Raw genomic sequence first — 20,232 nt, 5'->3', positions numbered from 1 at the left:
ATTAATGCACTAGAGTAAAATCTTAGAGTGATTTTACACAAATGTTAGTTTGGCACATGAGAGAAAGGGAACATGTTCCGGTTTCCCTTGTGTTGTTGGTGTTTTACATTTCAGTCCTATCACAGGCCTTGCGTTAACAACATGCTTACCTCATCATCATACTCAGAGAAAGTTTTATGCTCAAGCAGAGCAAATCCAGTAGATTTATGTAGCTCTTCCCTGGCCTGGATGAAGCAATGGTACATTTTTTTTGTTTCCATAAAGAATTTTTCAAAAGCACCACATACCAATAATTATTTGCTTTTGTTTGTTGTCTCTTCCTCTTTTTTCTAGGATTATGACAGTTTTTTTGAATCAAAGGAAAGCAACACAGTCTATTCGTTCTTAGGCCTGAAATCACGATTGGCATCAAAGGTAGGTAAAATCTTCTCTTGTTTTAAAATTCATCTCTCTTTAATTGTCCTTAGGGGTTGAGACTGAAGGTGTTAGGGGAATGCACGTGTAGTCTCCTAAAGTTGTAGGTTTCACTTTCTCAAATGCACATTAAGGACTGCCCAGTGTAAACACGCACGAAGCAGCCCAGGTTTTTTGTTTTTTTCCTCCAATTTTCAACTGTTGTTGTACATTAGAGTTTATTTTTGTTTATAATTTATTTTATTTATAATCTATACCCCTTTTTTCCAAGAAGAATTTAAGGGAGTAAGTGCTTTCTGTTTCAAAGTGCAGATTTACATTTTTTGAAACAACAGAATCAAAGCCATATTTTTAAGGTTTTCTGCACATTTAACTCATTTACACTGGAAAGGAGATGGTCTGTAATAACAAATGGTCAACTTAAAAAAAAAAACGCTACAGTTCCTAAACTAATCAACATGTTTTTTAAAGCTACTTTATTATGCCATGTGTCTTTTATGGAACATAAAAGGCTCAAGCTTTTCTAATGTTTAGACCAGAAGTTATTTATGTGTATTATTACAACTTTGTGAAGCACAGAGATTCACTTTCAAAATAAGAAATAGCATTTCTTTATGAAATAAGATAATATTTTGATTATTCCCCCCTTTAAAAAATACTGGGTTTTTCTCTGATCATGAAAGTAGCCTAGGTTCATTTAGAAAGATTAGGAAAATATACAAGTCTAGAGTAGAAAATAAAAATCACCCATTATTCTGTCACCCAGAGATCAGCATGTTAACTTTTTGTGTGTGTTTTTCCTTGCAATCTTTATATACAAAGCAGTTGAGGTTTTGACTGTATTTCAAGTGAGACTGAATTCTAAAATGTCTATTTTTAACACTGAATTGAAATGAGAGTACATTACTGGGTACTTTGATGTCTGTAAGTAATAGGTCTTTTGAGGCTACCCAGGATTTGTACCCTTTCTAGAACACCTATGGAAGGAAAGTAGAGACCATGAATAATATAAATTATACACCAGCACCTGCAGTTCAGAGCCAATGTGAAACCTTGCTTTGTTTTTACATTAGTAAGTCCACAGATGGCTGTGGGTGGTTTCCATGCATATGTTTTAAACAGTGGCAAAACCCACACATGTAATATTTAAAGGTTCTTAAAACTATTTTTATAAAGATGGAACATTGGAATACTTGTTAGGAAAATTGTAGTATTTTTATAACATATCTCATCCAAAGATATTAAACAATCCAGATTTATCTTCAAAGAACTGGAATAAACTGGGGTGGGAGTAATCTAATGGACACATAAATCTAGTGGACATTATTATCTATGCAGAAACCTTTAAAAAAAAATACTGTGTGCTTGCCATCTTTGTTCTCATTTTTCCTGAAGATGTAAATTCCTTGGAGACTTGAGGGCTGACATTTTTACTCTTTAAAAATATTTATTCTCTCATGAATTTCTCAGAAAGCCCATGATCTATAAAACATGCGTTTTCACATGACTTGTGGTCATAGTATTAAACTTGGTCTTGATGCCATTGACATTTACTTGATTTCAGTAGACCATTCCAAAGGCCCTGGGCAACTCCACCCATTCAGCCCACCTATTCAGGCCCCCGAATCAGTCCTATGAGCAGGAGCACATGGAAGTAGAGTACAAGTCCATGGTGCATTGTTTGTACCACCCTGTCTTGTGAATCGTTCAGGGCCTTAATGGTTAATAGCAACTCACACTTTTATCTGCAGAGGGGAGAAAGAAAAATATCTTTAAGAGTAATTCAACCTTTTCCCCCTTCCTACTTACTTAAAATTTTTTTTTTTAATGTTTATTTATTTTTGACAGAGAGAGAGACAGAGACAGAGACAGAGACAGAGACAGAGTGTGAGCAGGGGAGGGGCAGAGAGAGAGGGAGACACAGAATCCGAAGCAGGCTCCAGGCTCTGAGCTGTCAGCACAGAGCCCGATGTGGGGCTCGAACTCACGAGCTGCAAAATCATGATGTGAGCCTAAGTCTGACACTTAAGCCACCCAGGCGCCCCCCCCCCCTTTTTTTTCTTGATAGTAGTACACACTCAGTCCACAATCCACACTCAAAGGCCTATACAGAGCATTCACAGGTAGAATGTACTAAAAGGTGGAAGCCCTCTTTTCTCCTTTCCTTCCCTACCCTCTCTGCAGTATATGTACATAAACAATAGGGCTAGAAAGCCTGCCAAGGAACATATAAAAACACCGTTAGCATCTGTGATTGCTTTTACACAGTGACAGAGAAGAGAGATGATAGGAAAAGAACATTCACAACTTCTTAAGATGGTACCTAGGAGAAAAGGAGGCCCTTTCACCAATAATTTTCAGGTAGAACACCATCAGGTTTGTTGTTTAAATAGACTCAAGGCAGGGCCTGGAGAAGTTTCTGCTTTGGGATCCCTGCTATTCAGGGGTGATCCTCAAAATATGTCATAACTACTAAATCCTGGGCACTGAGCAGCCCCAGCTCCCTAGAGCAGGTCTCGGAAGCCACCTTATGCCAGGTGTCTGTGTTATGGTTGAAACATGGAGCTGTCACGGGGGGAGGGCCAGAGGTGGCACTTGGGGAGTTGGGGTGGCAGCATATTTTGGCCATGCTGGTGCTGTTCTTCAGCTATGGTCGCCCTCTGCAGGCCCCCTGAGTGGAGGACCCATGCACGCCCCACTCACCTGGGTACGAGTGGAACAGTGCCTCTGAGAGCAGTCTCGGCAGTCTCTGGAAACATGTGGCTTCTTACCACTTTTATATGTGGAAGGTCGGTGGGATATCATAAATCTGTGCTGATCCTGAATCCTAGGATTTGCATTCCTCAATCACATGGGGGTGATTATTATGATTTCCAACATCGCCATTCCTGACATTTAAAATGTCATTGCCAGGGTGAATTTTCTTGTCAACCCAATGCAATAACTGACTTTTTTCTTTCTTTTTTTAATAAATAGACAGAATCTTAGAGAAGACAAGTGGAAGATGACGGAGATGCATTTTGGAGCACCCCCTGGTACTCAGCACACACCTGCTTACCTAATGCATCACTGTGACTAAAGCCACATGCATCATCAGTAACTTTGCTTGCCATGGAGAGGTGTTTTAGGAAGACATGGGTATAATGGGGGATTGCATGATTGCTTAAAACCAAATCAGGACTGTGGTGGGTTTTTTGTTATTTTCAGAATTGCCTGCAGCTGCCTCATTCACCTGGAGGTACTAGATTTTACCTGTTACAGGTGTGCTTCCTTAATGACTGAAAAATAAGTGGGTGGGACCACTGGAGAGAAAATGTTGGATCTGCCCCGGGCTGTATTTGATGCCAGTATTGCTCAGACTGGCCTCTCTTTAAGCTGCCTGGATTGTATCCTCGAAATTAGTTTGTCAGGCTATTAGAAATCTTTTGATCAGAAAGAAAGATTTGCTGGTTGACAAAGAGCTGAAAAATTTGCTGCAAAATCACAAATGTCACGATTCTGGTGCTTTGTAATAGCACCTATAGAAAAAGTTAGATGTTCTGGCCGCCTTTGGTGATGGACACTCTTATTTCCATAAATCCTCCAAATTCCTACAAATGTTTCCAAAAATCACTGCTGCAACAATGTGTGATCGGGACCGAGTTACAGGGATAAAAATAGTTGCTATTTTGTAAAAGATAGGCTTATCTCTTGCAAGAGAAAAATTTCATTTAAATATATAAGACAGCTTAAAAGGTATATTTTAGAAGGTGTACAAATTAATTAGATAGTAAATTTATAGGGAAATTACCTGACTCCTATCTGAAGGGATTTTCAGCTCTAGCAACTTATTTATGCATAAATAGCATATTTTTAAATGCAGCTTCCCTAATAGCTGCTTATTCTATTTTGTGAATGGATTATATTTTTTTGAGAAAAGGAAGATCTTGGTTGGATATATTTTGTGAACCCTTGATGAGGTTTACTAAAAGATACTAATATTGTGGTACAATTTTTTTCCTGTGTTGCTTTTCATTGAACCTCTAGCTTTGCTCACATATCTGACCAATGTACGGTCCCAGATTTTTCAGAGTAATGTAGATACATGTTCTCATTCCATATATGGCTTCCAGTGGGCTTTCAGTGTATATGAGAAAGAGGCTGTCAGAGAGTAGCTCTGAATTGTACGTGGCATGTAAAATCTCTACTCCCTTTGGAGTGGATGCTGAACATGTCTGGCTCCGTTAGGGCAGAGGCTGCTTTTCTCCATCCTTATCCCTGCTTACAGTCTTTAGAGTTTTTAATTGCCAAACATAAGCAGTCTTAAATAGGATAAATTCCAAGAGGGCTGCCTAAAATATCCTGCTGTTCTAAGCATCCCAATGCAGGACTTGTTGGTCAGATTCTGAGCAGGATGTAAGAAATTGAAAGAATAGAAGAAAGCCCTGTCACATGTGTTGTTTCATCCTCCAACTAACTAAATGTGGACTACTCTAAAGGACTTGTTGAATGCTAAAGCTGAAATCCCAGCCTGAGATTTGCAGCCCAGGACTACAACCAGAAGAAAAGCATGACACAGATTTCTACTTGACTAGAACAAATACATGATCCACGATTTTCTCTCCAAGGAAAGCTGTTGTGAAATTATGGGTATTACTGTTTAGTTGGCATTATTAAACAAGTTCCAGGTCATATTCCGTTTGCTAAATCCCAGGGACTATCCAGGAAACTTTTTTTTCAACTGGATACTGTGTTTGAGTAAATGAGTCTTCTGATAAGACCTAGACTTTCATTTTCAGATATCAACAATTTTCAAAGTTTAATGCTACAGTGAGCTAACTTACATTAGTCTTCTCTTCCCAGTGAGTGCTAAGAACCAACTTGGTAAGATTGAGGGAAATTCTGGGGTTGTGGGATCAACATGATATTTGCTAGACTAAGACAGCTACTCACGTTTGTTCATCTTGAAACTTTTGAATTACGGTGGTCACAGTAGGACCAGAATGGCTCTCCCGAACGGACTAGATGGATAGTAGTGCTAAATTGCTACCAGTTACACATCATCTAACGCTCACCCCGCCTTTTTTTTTTTTTTTTTTTTAATCCGCACAGAACTAGGAGAGACCAGTCCTGGCTGGTATTGTACTTGTAGTGAGTGAGGTAAAAGCACACGGTATGGCATTTACCGCAATACTCGGGCTCTGCAGAGTAATGACGTATTGCCCTCTGGGACCACATTGTATTCAGAGAATATTGTTTCTTTACTTGTACTGTTTTACCAGCTAAATTCCAAACATGTAATGATTCTTGTTCCCTTCTTTAACTGCCTTTAGATTTGAATATTCACAGTCTTGAAAACCTAGGAAAGAACTAGGTGGGAATATTGTAGACATAGATGTAGTATCACAGGCATTTCAAGACAGAATTTTTATTTCCTGTAGTAGGCTTATTGGGACAAAGGAAATGTGCTGCTAAAAATAAAATGCCATTTTAAAATTAGATCAAATACAGAGTGCCATCCTGCTAGGTATATGCAGACCAAAAGAAAATTTAGTTGGGAAAATAAATTCTTCCAAATTCTGGTGTTCTATTAAAATCAAAGAGGATAAAAGGAAGATTTTTTTCTCTCAGGCTCTGATACATTTTAGATTTGTTTCTGTTTTATAGATTCCTTCAAACACTAGATGTTTTTATATTACATGAATTTAATAATGAACTAAACTTATTTTTGTCCTCTGTTATTTAAAGGTACCAAAGCCTCTTTCTGTTTTTTTATTTTAATTTGATTTTGCTACATAGCATTTTGCTTTTTCTAGAAATGCTTTTCATTTAACAGCTTTTCTTAAGTGTCAGGGCCTACTTTGATCTGCATAATTATTGTTTTTAGATTTCAATGTGTATGTGTTTGTCTGTAAAGGCATTGGTGAAATCTCAGATTTTATATTCAGCATTAAAAAGGAATAAATTCCAGGAAACATGTATTCTGAAAATGGAGTGTTTATTCCCTACCATTTTTTAAATGTTTATTCATTTTTTGAGAGAGAGAGAGAGAGAGAGAGAGAGCGAGTGGGGGAAGGGCAGAGAGAGAGGGAGACACAGAAGCAGGCTCCAGGCTCTGAGCTGTCAGCACAGAGCCTGATGGGATGCAGAGCTTGAACTCATGAACCATGAGTTCATGACCTGAGCCAAAGTTGGACGCTCCACCGACTGAGCCACCCAGGCACCCCTTCCCTAGCATTTCTTATACCTTTTCTAATTTTAGTTCTGTATTTGGTTGAAGACTTCCTGTTTAGTTGGGATGCTATATTTCTACCCCCATTTGTGAATCTCATACCTGAATGCTGTGGGTTACTTGGGAAAATGCAGATGGATCATCTGACCATTTGAGGAGACATTCATGTTTGTGGTCCTCTGTGTGTTTGTGTTGGGAGGTGATCACAGAATCATCTCCGACAGTGACCCAGGACGGCATTAAATCTCTTGCTCCCTTGGTTGGTTCCAACAGATGACTGTGGTTTCCTGAATACACTGAAGCTGGATTGGTGGATTTGTTCCCTTAATTGGGTGCAAAAAACCAAGTACAGTGTTGCTGCAACCCTTAAATAGCACGGCCCCCTCTGATACAGCCCTCTCTGAAAGCAGAAGAAAGCATTCTGAAGGCAGAGTCTGAGGCTGATCTCATCTCTGAGCTATTTCAAACCTTAAACACCAAGACAGAAGGAGGGTGAAGGAGAAGATAAAAGACAACAGGCTGTCAGTTTGCAGGAAATGTGCTAAATTGTGAAAACAAATAAGCCAAGTAATCACTGCCCACTTGTAGCCCACATTTCAGTTTCCCTGGTCTTTCTAGAAATGCAGGTCAGGTTAGTTTGGTCATTCTTTCAATCAGCATTTGCTGAGCCCCTGGAATGTAATGGGCGCTGTCTGGGTGGCACTATCTGTCTCCATCCTGAAGGAGGAGAGAAACAGAGAAGCAAGAGCAGCGGTTACTACAAGTGGTGAATGATAGAGTCAAGGTCAGTTTATGGCGCTCCAGATGACAGTTTGTCTTCTGAAACATTACGTGCAATTTTTTTGTTAGAATGCTTTCCGGTTTAAAAATTGTTTCCTGCAATGGAATACACACACACACACACACACACACACACACACACACAAACACAAACATAAAGAGTAATAAAAAAACCCATGTGTGCCTGCCACCAGCTCATTGCCTCTCCTTTGAGGCACTGTGTGCTCTTCTCTGTCCCTATCCCATCCCTGTTTTGAGAGTGGGTCCCCTGTCCCGAGCTCTGTTGATCATAGCCTTTCTGTCCTTTATCATTTTACCTACATGTATATACCTTTAAATAATAAATGGCATTAAACTGTATTCTTCTGTCATTTGTACGTTCATTGCAATTGGGCATTATCATTTTGTAACAAGTATCCTGTTTATTTTCACTGCTATGTATTACTTCATTGTATGACTATATCAAAATTTTTCCCTTCTCCTGTTGCTGGATATTGAACTACATCTTTCTTTGAAAAAGAAAAAGGCAGTGGAGCATTCTTTTTTTATGACTTCTGGTGCACATACCCAAGAGTGAATGTATTACCTTGAGTAGAATTGCTGTGTCGTACAATAAAGCACATTATCAACTCTAATAGATAAGGCCAAATTGTTTGCCAAGGTCATGGTACCAACTTACACTTTCACTGGTATCCTAGAATTTTCAGTATTCAAGATTATTGCCAGTGTTTGGGATCATCAGAATCAAATTTTTGACAAGCCGAAAAGTGTAAAATGGTATCTCATTGTGGTTTCATTTTGCACATGTTTGATTACTAATAAGCTGAACATGTTTTATTATGGTAATTCCTAAGTAGGAATTTGGAAATTCTTCTTCATGTCTCTTACCCTTTTTCCTATTGTGTTGTTTTTAATTGTTTTTAAAAGTTCTTTATACTTACCTTTTATCAGTTAACACTTAACTATTAAAGTAAAGAGAAACTATATTTAGAGTAGAAAAATCTTCTGAAGCTATTTACAGAAGTATGAAAAGCATGTGAAATTTTATTCTATTTGGAAAAAATAAAGCTAAATGTATATATTTTGTGTTCTGATTGTGTGCTAATTTTCAGCTTGTCAACATATTAGCCAAGAGAAGACATACCTTGGAAACCACTATTATGCTCTAGGAGGGTTCTTTCTCTGAAGCTATTTTAAGGCTCATCAATTCTAGTTATTTGGTAGGAAATTAATGTCATATTTGGTTTTCTGCTACAAGATTTTATCAAAAGGAAATCTTTATATAGACTGCATATTTATATATGCACAGTTCCTTGGTATACCAACATATAGAGACTTAACACTAGGCCAAAATGATGTTATACTTAAAAGGACATTAGAAAGGTTTATTTAAGTCACAGGAGATTGTTTTCAAACCTGTACTCATAATTAAATAATCCTTAAGCTGAATGAGATAGATCTGTATCCTGTGAATATAACCCAGTGTGTTGTCTGTATATCTTGTTTTTGTGTGTATAAACTGGTGGGTATTAAGAACAAGAAATTACGATGCAGTCTTGTCTTCTGAGGCTTCTGCTGACCAGTAGATAGCATTTTTAATAGACTAAGGACCCGGGCATACTAGAAGACTTAGTATGAAAAAAAGAATGTAAACTATCATAGTTTTAGATTGATTACATTTTTAAATGATAATATTTTGGATATTTGGGGTTAAATTAAATATTAAAATTAATTTCACCTTTTTCTTAAGGTGGCCACTATAAAATGTTCAATTACATGTATGGCTTGCGTTATAGTTCTATTGGACAGTACTGTTCTGTACCAGCCTCTTTACCTGAATTTACAATAGAATTTACAAAATCTTTAAAAGGTTTTTGGGGTTTTGGCAAAATATCTCCTTCCTTCGTTTGTAAAACGAAAGAAAATGTGAACATCTTTTGGAATAGAATTTTCTAATCCTTCTGCCAAGAGAAATGTTTTTCTCATTTTGCTTTTTTGCCCTTCTAGCTTAAAGCACTTTCGTAGTGAAGAGGAGTAATCTGTGTGTGTTGTAATATGGGGGCATCTCTCTGTGTATCCAACCTCTTGTTCGTTTATTGTCTTACGAAGTTGGTGTCTCATATTGAATTGGTTCACATATGTGAACGAAGGCATGGTGGTTTGTGTGTGTGTGTGTTTTTTCTTAAGAGGGAATTTAATGAACCATACAGATGCATCTATAATCTGCAAAACAGTGATGAATATCAGTAGGATTTTATCCTAGTTTACCTAAAATGTTAACTGTCTGTATCTGTAAAACTCATTTGAGCTCATAAGAATATATGGATAATCTGCTTTTTGAAAGTTTCTTTCTGGGCTCATTGCCAAAGGTTAAAACAGAATGGGAGTATTAAGGAAAAAGATCTGCCTTTCTTTGCCCAGGGTTTGAAACCATTTTCTTGTTTCTACTCTTAGCAAGATAATTTTTGGAGAAAACCTGTATTATTTGTTATTGAAATAATTGATGGTGACAGTTGTTAAGATTTGCAAGTCAAGAGATGCCAACTGTGTTTCATGTAGCTGCTTTGTGTGTTGCCTTGGGGCTCATTATTTGTCATTCTCCTGAACTACCATACCTATGTAGGATTTATCCTTTGAGGATGGATGGAATAACTCCATAATTTGTCTGAGATGCATTATAGATAACATTTTTCATGTTAATTTGATTTAGCTTATTGATGTTATTATCCCAAGTCTGTTAAATTGGGATAGTATTTTTCTCCATTATCAGTCCATTTCATTCCATGTACTGATCACATCACTAGGTTGAAATACAGATTCTGGGCTCTGGGATGGCCTATAACTAGATTCTAAGATGACTCTGAGATCAACAGCTGGGGCAAAAAGACCAGTAATTTGGCATTGATTCTGTTATCCTAGACCAGACTTACCGTTTTTTCTCTCCCTGCCTATCTTTAGTGGTAAACCACTCTTAAACAATCTGCTCCTGGCCACAGATATGGCCAACTGGTATGGGTAGCAGAAGTGATGACGACAGCAATATTTTTACTCCCCAGGAGGGACTCCAGCTGCAGCTTCCCTCACTGTACTATGCTACACGCCTAGTAAGTGTTTATTATTACACTATGGCAATCATAAATGATAAACTGAATATTGACAGATTTCCCAGCCTCGTCATGAGGTGACTGGGCAAACAGAATTTTAACAGTTACATATTTGGCAGGTGAAATGACTACAGCATCCAGACTTGTGGGTGGTTGCTGAATGACAACTGGAAACTTGTTCCCTATCATTAACTCATTTAGGGACCAGGGTACCTCTGAGACGATTCCATAAGGACTCAGTCCTCTAGAACCCCAAAACGTAAACATCTACAGGGAGGGTGGACAGAGGTACTACTGGAATTAGATGGATATGCAGGCAAAATGACAAGTTGCGATAGCAGAATTTGGGTGGAAGTGGTATCTACCTAAAGAATTGGCTGTCTTCCTGAAAATGGGTAATTTTAGCAGAAAATAGATTTCAAATGTTGGTGAAGGTCTGTTTTTCCCCAGTGTTTTCACCATTGCTGAAAACTGTTTATTGCATTCTCATTGCAAATAACCTTTCATTGGGTAATATTTTCAGTATAGTTCTAATTTACATGCTAATTTTTTGCTGATTGGAAGAGTATCCTTTGCATGATTTGTGTTGAACTAAGAGTCACCAAATAAGCTGTCCAGCCAAAGCCCAAGAACTCTGTGTGCTAGGAAGTCATTTTGTTGTTGTTGTTGTTGTTGTTGTTTTAATTGGTACGTCAGCTTGTATCTTTCGCCTGGTAAACATCTGAGAAAGGAGAGAATAGCACTTTCCTGTTTCAGTGAGGGTATCTCACTGATATAACTACCAGCCACCAGTTAAGCCCAAATACGATGTTATAAAAACCAGATCCGTTGTCTCTAATCCTGTATTAAGACCAGTGTGTGAGTTTGATGAGACTCAGTGTTTACGTTTGCATGATAATGAAAGTGTGGTATTCTTTGTAACTCTTTGTAAATGTTCACTGTTTAGTATCTCGGAAGTTGCTTTTCTTGGTGTTTTTATTTATTTTTATTTTTATTTATATTTATTTTTTTAATGTTTATTTTTGAGAGAGAAAGAGAGCATGAGTGGGGGAGGGGCAGAGAGAGGAGACAGAGGATCCAAAGCAGGCTCTGCACTGACAAGCAGAGTCTGATGCTGGGCTGGAACTCACAAACTGTGAGATCGTGACCTGAGCTGAAGTCGGATGCTTAACCCACTGAGCCATCCAGACGCCCCAGTGTTTTTTACTGTATACCATTTGATTTGGGTCAGGTTTATTAAGACAGAGGAATTATAAAAAAGAGAGAGAGAGGAATTAGTGTATGTCCTTTTTAACTTGTATAAATAAATTTGTTATATAAAACCTGTCCTTACAGTCAAATAAAATACATGGCTTATTAGTATGTGTTTTAGTCTATTTTAGTATGTGTTTAGTCTATTTGGTAATTAAAAACATGGCCATGAACTGAAAAGTCTAGTTTTCTTATTGTATCACTAGTAACTTCTATTCTTTGTGTCCTTTCTGCTGACAGTTACCAGTTGCTAAGTAAAATGTGTTTTATCAGTCCGTTACCAACCAGGAGATAAACACCACATGGTTATTTAAACAGGAAGTTAAATATAAAGAAACACCAAACAGTGATAAAGGAGTGACTATCAGATACAAGGAAAGCATATCATACCCTGTGGCTTAGGGAGAATACCCAAGGAAGGACAAACTCGGAAGAGAAGCTGGGCCTCAGAGCACCTTGGAGAAGTTATATTTGCAGCTCACTAGAGGGCACAGAGGTTCACTGGTTTCCCCAAGTCTACAGTCACCACGCAACAGGAAGCTACCTCGAGTTATGGCGAGGCATGTGTGCTTGCAGAGGGAGTGGAGATGCCAATGCAGACAGAAGACCTGGAGCGTGTCCATGTCAGGGGGCTGCAGGGAGGTTATTGCCAGGCCAGAGCTCAGGGTCGATGTGGGGCCATGTGCTCTGGGGCCACATGCCTTGAGTTAAGGCAGCACTATCGGACCCACACCAGTGACCCACTATGCAGCAACCACACAGGAGAGCCGCCTTCCTCCTGTGGTGTCCCTCCCTCACCCTCCAACTGAGAAAGCTTCACATCCCACTCGTGAGCGACACCTGCTTAAAGGAATTCTGTCCACTATTAGCATGTGGTGGAGGGTGAATTTGGAGGTAAGGCATGATAAGCTGATACCTGGCACGTATCATAGAAGAATTCTCGTAGTGCCTTCCCATCTGGAATTAGCCATGTTCAGTAAGAGCAAAAGGATTATCAGTGTTTTGTGAAGTTTAGGCAGTTTAAGTGAAAATTTGCATTACAAGCAATACTGATGGCTTGCTGTCAAGTATCCAAAACTTCATTGTGGGAAGTTGGCAACTCAGTTGTTAAGTAAGCTGCTGTCATGTCACAAATATAAATGTTAGAGGAAGATGCAGATCTCAGGATGTAACCATGACTTCTAGTCATCCTTACTTTGTGGCTCTCAGTTTTATAAAGCTGCTGAAAATGAAATATTATTTAAAGAAAAAAGCATGAAGCTGAAATATGTGCTTAAACGTCCTAGAAAGGACTCTTCATGTAACCAGTTATCGGAGGATATGCACCAATCTGTGTTTAGAACATTGGTCTTAGCCTCGAAGTAGAATTTCTCTTTAATTCCTCAACAATAAATACCCAGAACCCAGTACTCCCCTAAAGCACATAGCTAGCTATTGGCTCTTTCTCTTTTTGCTTTTAATTTACTCCTGTGGCAAACAGAAAATTGAAAAACTTTTCTGTAAGGTCTGACCTATTCACTCACCCTAAAAGATCTCACTTCTAATGGGAGACAAGGCAGAAGGTTATTAGGAAATAGTACATGCCGGGTCCAATTAAATCCAATGGTTATGTACATTCCCAGACTCATTTCATGGTGGCTAGTGATTAAGCAGGTGGGTAGATGGAGAGATAGATGATCCTGCCAGATATCCTTCCTTTATTAACTTTTACGTGAGCTAGAAGTGAAAGAAAAATTAATTTTTCTGAGAAAGTAATTGGCTTCAAAAGACAGCTGGTCCAGGACACTCTGTTCCTTACCTGCATCTCCAGTCTTGCTGCTGGAATGTTGGCTGGCCCCTGTTTTCTGTGTTGATTTTCTCATCAGTATTTGAGGGATTTGTGTGTCATCGAGACATATATACTAAATCAAGAATAATGAATAGGTATTCAGAGTACCAACACCGTTCTGGACTTGGCTGGGAAAATAAAAGCAGCTTCCAGTGTGGCTCTGTCATATTAGGAGCTTACAGTGTTGATGTCATTGTATGACCAAGCCCACCTGTAGAAAGAATTTCTGCAGCGATCAGGAGCCACACTGGAGAGACTCTAAACCCTTTTAATTATTGGGTTGTATGGTACAGAATTTACAAATGTCTGTAAATCATTAGTAACATTGGTCTTAGTTCTAGGAAGTAATTATACTCACCCCACAAACCCGATGTTGTCATTCATGAATACATATGCCAGAGAGGTTTGGGACTATTATTTTACAAAAGCATTAGTTAACAAAACATTCTAATCTCTCTAATAGGCAAATGGAAGGGTCACTGCTGGCTTGCAATAAAAACATACCAAAAACACACTTTTATTATAACTACCCATTTTTCCAATGTGATTGATGTTCTTTTATATACATACTTTTTTTTTTTTTTTAAATCCCTAACTAGCACAGCAAATTCAGTCACTAACATAACCTTTGGGTTGTTTCTCTGTTCAAGAAAAAACCCTGGACTTCCTGGGCTCCTTATTAATTTTAGCCCTAAAGTCAGAAATCAATACGAATTGCTTTTAGAAGCCTGGCAGAAGTCTGCCAGTTTAGCAGTAACTAGATATAGCCCTTGAAATGAGCTAACTGCTGTTCAGTATTTTTCTTGGGGAGAGCAAGTGGGTGGATGATAAAAACAGCATGTTCTCTTGTCTTACAATAACGTTCATTATAGTCAAAGTTCTTTGCCTAACCGGTAGCTTCGGTTAGATTCAAAGCTTTCAGAAAATGCCTATATAAATATTAAATGCAAGATTTGGAAACCTCTCCTTTTCTTTGTGTGTGTGGTTTTTTTTATATGTATACACATCCATCCATATATATCTCAGTGCAGATTTGTCTCAATTTTTAGTCCTACTAAATCTTAGCCTAAAGAAACAAGAGGCAAGAAGTATCTTTAGACAGAATGTTCTTTCCAGTGATTCGATTTAAGTCTTGGCCTAGCCTATGAACTGTGACCTCTAACAGGCATCAAAAGTAAGCTGCAATCATTACAAAGTCAGGAACAAGAATTGTAGGGAGAGAGCGACAAATAGAATAGCAGAAGTGGTGGCAGTCCCATGGCACAAATAAGGGCACATGAACAGAGGAGGTGATTCTGGCATAAGGAGGAAATGTGGGGGGCCCCTGGGTGGCTCAGTCGGTTAACCGTCTGACTTCAGCTCATGTAATGGTCTCGCGGTCCATGGGTTCGAGCCCCACATTGGGCTCTGTGCTGACAGCTCAGAGCCTGGAGCCTGCTTCAGATTCTGTGTCTCCCCCTCTCTCTGCCTCTCCCCTGCTCACATTCTGTCTCTCTCAAAAATAAATAAAATAAAAAAGAAAACAGAACTGAACGGACAATTTCTGTAAAAGTCTGTCAAGACAGATAAATCTTCTGGATTCTGCCAATATGGGGGGGGGGAACTATAAAATCAGAAAGAAACAGTACTGGAGGTCAGGGTTTCAATCTTTCTGAACCCTTCTAAATTCTCCTTCCCAGAATTCTTATTTCAAATTTAAAATACCATACATTTACAAGTTGCAAAATTTCAGAATGGGGAAGAACCGTTCAGAATGGGGAAGAACTAGTATTAGTGACTAGTGAACTTTCAGAGTATTTCCAGAAAGCTAAATGCATCCACTCTTCCATGTGCTTTCTGCCTTCCAGTCGCTTTGAAAGTCAAATCAAGTCACAGGAGTCTCCAAAACTGTATGCAAATTTAAAGGAAGGGAAAACATTAAAACAATGTTGTACAAGAAAAACAATTTCTTTGTGTGTTTATGGAACTGGGAGCACCTTTAATAAATATCCTGAGATTCAGACAAAATCCAGCATGTTCCAGTGCTGCTGTGGCAAATAGAGCAAAAGAATAAAATTAAAAAGTAGCCACATGTATCATTTATTCTCTTAGTTTGAATTCTGCACAGAAAACTAGAGCCAGAATGAAATATACATACATACACACAGACACAGACACACACACACACACATGCACACGTTTTGTGGGTTTTTTTTCCCTAGATCATCTTGAAAAACTACTACATGCTTAGTATGTATATATACAGGGCCAGGCACCTTTCAGCAGGACTTGGGTGGTGGCGACACCTAGAGGCCTGACAGCTGAGTACAAGTTACAGAGTAGACTTGAATTTTACCATAGTGAGAGTAGTCACCATAGTGGTTTACAAAGACCTGTGAGCTGGGTGTTATACATAGGGGATGAATCACTGGAATCTGCTCCTGAAATCATTGTTGTACTATATGCTAACTAACTTGGCTGTAAAAAAAAAAAAAAAAAAAAAAAAAAAAAAAGACCTGTGAGGATAATGGTGAAAAGGAAATTTACCTTTTAAAAAGCCTTTTTCAGCATATATTTACATATGTTAAATTGGAAATGAAGGCCTGGGGAAGGGGAAACTGCAATATTTTGGAAAGTTACCTAAGTGGGTCAGGAAACATGCTATCTCAAAGGAGGTAGGCATTCCTGCACCTTTAGGGCAGGCAGGGAGTATGGGGAGACCTGGGGAAGGGCAGAAGCGGATAACCAGAGGTGTTGTGTTTGAATTTACCTTATAGCAGTATTCATTGTCCAAGGGTTCTAGGGAATTTAAAAGTAAGTAAGCTATAGACAAAGTAAGATTTTGCATAGCACCAACCACAGGATCTTGCACCAGTAGGTGGTAGAAAGTAATTAAGCATGACTTTGCGTTTTGGTGGAGTGATATAGCAGGGAGCCCCTGACCCAGCTGGGCCAGCACAAGTCCTGGGTGTAAAAGGACCCTTGGTTAGTTCCTAGGGGCCATTATCTGCAGCCTTCTCAGGGAGAAAGAGCAGATGGAAAGAGTGCAAGGACAGAGAAGAAGACCCTGAGGCACTTTTTAATTCATGCATTCTGTAAAAGAACATTAATGGAGCACCGTATTAGTTTCCTACTGCTGCTGTTACTGCAAATTACCCAAACTTAGTGGCTTAAAAGAGGACAAATGTACCTTGGGGTTTAGGAGGTCGGAAGTCCAAAATGGGTTATCATAGGCTAAAATCAAGGTGTTGGTAGGAATGCATTCCTTTCTGTTGTTGGCTCTAAGAGAAAGTCCATTTCCTTGCCTTTTCCAGCTTCTAGAAGCTGCCTGCATGCCTTAGCTCAGGGCTACATCACTTGGCCTCTGCTTTCACCTGACATCTCCCTTGATTCTGACCCTTCTTCCTTCTTAAAAGGATCCATGTGATTACATTGGGCCCACTCATAATAATCTAAAACAAATTCTCCATTTCATGATTATTAATTTCATTTGCAAATTCCCTTTTGCCAATATAAAGCAACACATTCACAGGTTCAGGGGATTGGGACGTGGACATCTTTGAGAGGAGGAGGGCATTATTCTGCCTACCACAAGCATCTTCTAGGTGAACACGTGCCAGCCAGGTACAGGAGATATAAGGACCCCATCTCTAATGGGGTGGGGATGGGGGTGGCACAAATAAATCAGAGTTTTCAGCAGGACAAACAAGTGGTTATTGTAAGTAACTCAGTGAGAGGCTAGCTCAGCTGAGGTAATCAGTTCAGGCTTCCTAATCCAGGTGCCATTTGACCTAATTCTGAAAGGGAGACTTAGCTATGGGAGTGAGAAAGGGAGTTTTAAGCAAAGCAAATAGCATATGCAAAAGTACAGAAACGAAATAGCTCAGCAGTTTCCATGATTAATAAGATGTCGGTCTGTGCTGCTGGAAGCAGCAGGAGATGAGGCTGAACCTAATGGCTCAACCACATTATGAGAGATTCTTCTTCCTACGATAATACTTTTTCTGGGCTCTAAGAAAGAGGAGGTTGATCTTCTCTCACACAAACATTACTTCCCCGTGTCTGTGGTGTAGGAAATTATGTTCAACCCTGATCAAATAGCCAAATGTATTTTAATCTACCTTTTTATTAGCCACTACTAATGATAAAAGAAAAAGCTATAAAGCTAGAATGAAGATAAGCAATTGATAATCTGATGAAAATATTAAAAGACAATATCTAGAGTAAGATGTATAATATATTTTTCATAAGACTCTTAATATAGTTCTGTTCTCTCACAGCTGGCTTCATGAAAATTTTAGTGAGATTTTCATTAAGAAAAAAAGATTACCATGGTAAAGACCCAAAGGTGAATTGTTAAGAAATGTGAAACAAATGTGATATTATTGAACCATTTCACACTAAAGAGCTTGTAAAACATGTATTTCCCTGCTATTATGGAAATTTTATTTGATTTTTATCTTTTGAATATTGACTAATCCCCAGCTGGTGCTTATTTCATTGGCCTACAAAAGAAATGAGAAATGTGGCTAGAAAACCGTGAGGGTCAGTGGATCAAGGTGGAATGAAGGTTTGGAGTGACTGACTGTAGCATCATGGGTGTTTCCTGGCAATGTCAGGAATTATAGCTGTGATGGTAAACAGGGACCAGACTATCAGGGGCTATGGGATTTGGACTCGAACGTAGAACTCTTGCTACTCAAAGTGTGGTCCAAGGAGCAGCAGCAACACATGGAGCCTGCCGCACTCCAACCCCAGTCCAAATCCCATTTGAACAAACTCCTGCATGATTCAGAGCTACACTGCGGTTGGAGAAGCACTGCTGTAGATACTAGAAGGCACTGAAAGATTTAAAGCAAGAATGTCAAAGTGTCTTGTTTGCATTTTTAAAATCACAGAGTTGGCAGTGAGATGGGCTGTGGGGAAGGGTGATCTGGGGAGTAGAGGCGGAGACGAATTAGAAAGTTAATTCAGGGTTGATAAGGGCTAGAACCAGGGTCATGGCCATGGAGAGGCCTCATTAGCTGCTGAGGAGAGGAAGCGAAGGGTAACGCCCACATTTTCTGGTTTTGTTGGTGGATGCAATTAACTGAAATAGGGGAAATAATGAGGCTGCTTTTGGACACTGGGTTTGAGGTGGTGAGACACCCAGGTGATTAAATTCACCATTGGACAGCACAGTGGCTGGGATGAGATGGCTCAGGAAGTCCTGGAGAACAGAAAATGAATGACCACCCGAAGAAATAGGAACAACAGTGGAAAACATTATATGGAAAGCTGAGAGGGAGAATAGTCTCAAAGAAAGGTCAAACAAACACTAAAACACATCCTTTGGCTCTGACATTCTGGAAGTTTTGGGTGAGCTCTTTAAGTAATCTATATGCCAAAAAAATGTGGGCAAAAATAGCTGAAATTGAGAGATAGTAGAAATGGAATAGGACCAGTGAATGAGTATAGGACCAGTGAATGAGTTACTAAAGAAAAAAATCATAAGTTGGGGCAAGTGGACTTGTAGTAGTAGGTATGATTTTAAGGACTCTTACGGGAGCAGGCAAGCCACTTGTAAAGGAGAATACTTCAGCAGAAATCTTATAAAAACCAATTGAAGCACAGGGAGCCCAAAAAGAAGAAATAAAATTGAGAAAATGGAGATCAGAGGTGTTAGAGGCTCTATGGAGATTTTTACAGAAGGAAAACAGAGAAGAAAGTTGGAAATAAGTGATGGAGACAGTGGTGACTATTTTAAACTGTGGTCAATGAAAGCGTGTGCAATTTTGTGCTCTCTCATTAAGTGTATGGAGTTAAGCCTGTTTATTGTCTTGCATCACTAATAACTTCTCAGCTGGCCGGACATGCTATACAACATTCTGGAAGCTCTCCATACGTGAGGCCCCCTATTCCTCTTCTGTATTTCACTCTAGGTGTAATTTTTTAGTGCACTAGAAGTGGGGTGGGTTTCATTAAGTTATTGTACTTTCTTAATGTTTCAAAGTCCATGAGCTACAGAGATGTTTTTTATCATGGTAATTTATTTAGTGTTGTCAAAAAATATATGCTTCTGGGGATCTGTTCTATTCAGGAATCAAAGCCCACAGGAAGACTTGTACGTAGGTGAATGGCAGATCCTCACAGACACATTGGTGACTACTATATCTAATTTTACCTTCTATTCTAGAATAGCTCATTAAAACTTGATTTTGAAGCTACACTTTTGTTTCCATAATTTTCGTGGGTTTTTTTTTAGAAGTAATTAAATCTAAAAATGAGAGTAATTAAAGGAGTCTTTATTTTTACTCAATTATTACAATTTCCTCCTATAACCAAAACATCATAAATCTGAAAGATTTTTAATGTGCCGGTTCGTTTCAGTTGGTTCGGTCCAGTTGTTAGCTGTGCAGGAGGACCTCCCATACATGGTCTTCATTCATTTAACATTATTTGTTTACGGTCATCTTCCCCAGTTTACATGTCTCCTTTCCACTTGCATAGTGTACATAATTGAATTCACTCAGTACTGAATCCAGATTCCATCATCTTTCCTTAAACCTACGTTTATCGTCACACCAGTGCTCCTCGTTGGGTAACCTGGTGTTTATTATCAGCGCATGTAACGGGTGCTTGTAGCCAACTATAGCCCAAGGATAACCTGGATGTGAAGCAAATAG

General features: G+C 38.9%; 1 protein-coding gene and 1 pseudogene across 1 annotated transcript in view; both read left to right on the top strand.

The window, feature by feature from the left end:
• Positions 1-6,372, top strand: part of SH3BGRL2 (SH3 domain binding glutamate rich protein like 2) — a 156,747-nt gene extending 150,375 nt beyond the window's left edge. Inside the window, exons 5-6 of the mRNA XM_019442656.2 lie at positions 334-414; positions 3,391-6,372. Coding sequence (XP_019298201.2) covers positions 334-414; positions 3,391-3,402 — 93 coding nt within the window. The 3' untranslated portion in view covers positions 3,403-6,372. The remainder of the gene's footprint in view (positions 1-333; positions 415-3,390) is intronic.
• The window catches only part of LOC109263235 (striatin-4-like), a 33,754-nt pseudogene continuing 16,940 nt past the window's right edge, over positions 3,419-20,232 (top strand).

The sequence above is a fragment of the Panthera pardus genome, unplaced genomic scaffold (genome assembly GCF_024362965.1).
Source record: "Panthera pardus isolate Hobbes unplaced genomic scaffold, ASM2436296v1 HiC_scaffold_17, whole genome shotgun sequence".
Lineage (NCBI taxonomy): Eukaryota > Metazoa > Chordata > Mammalia > Carnivora > Felidae > Panthera > Panthera pardus.
Note: the sequence above shows the minus strand (reverse complement) of the source record. Positions and strands in the feature narration are given on the sequence as shown.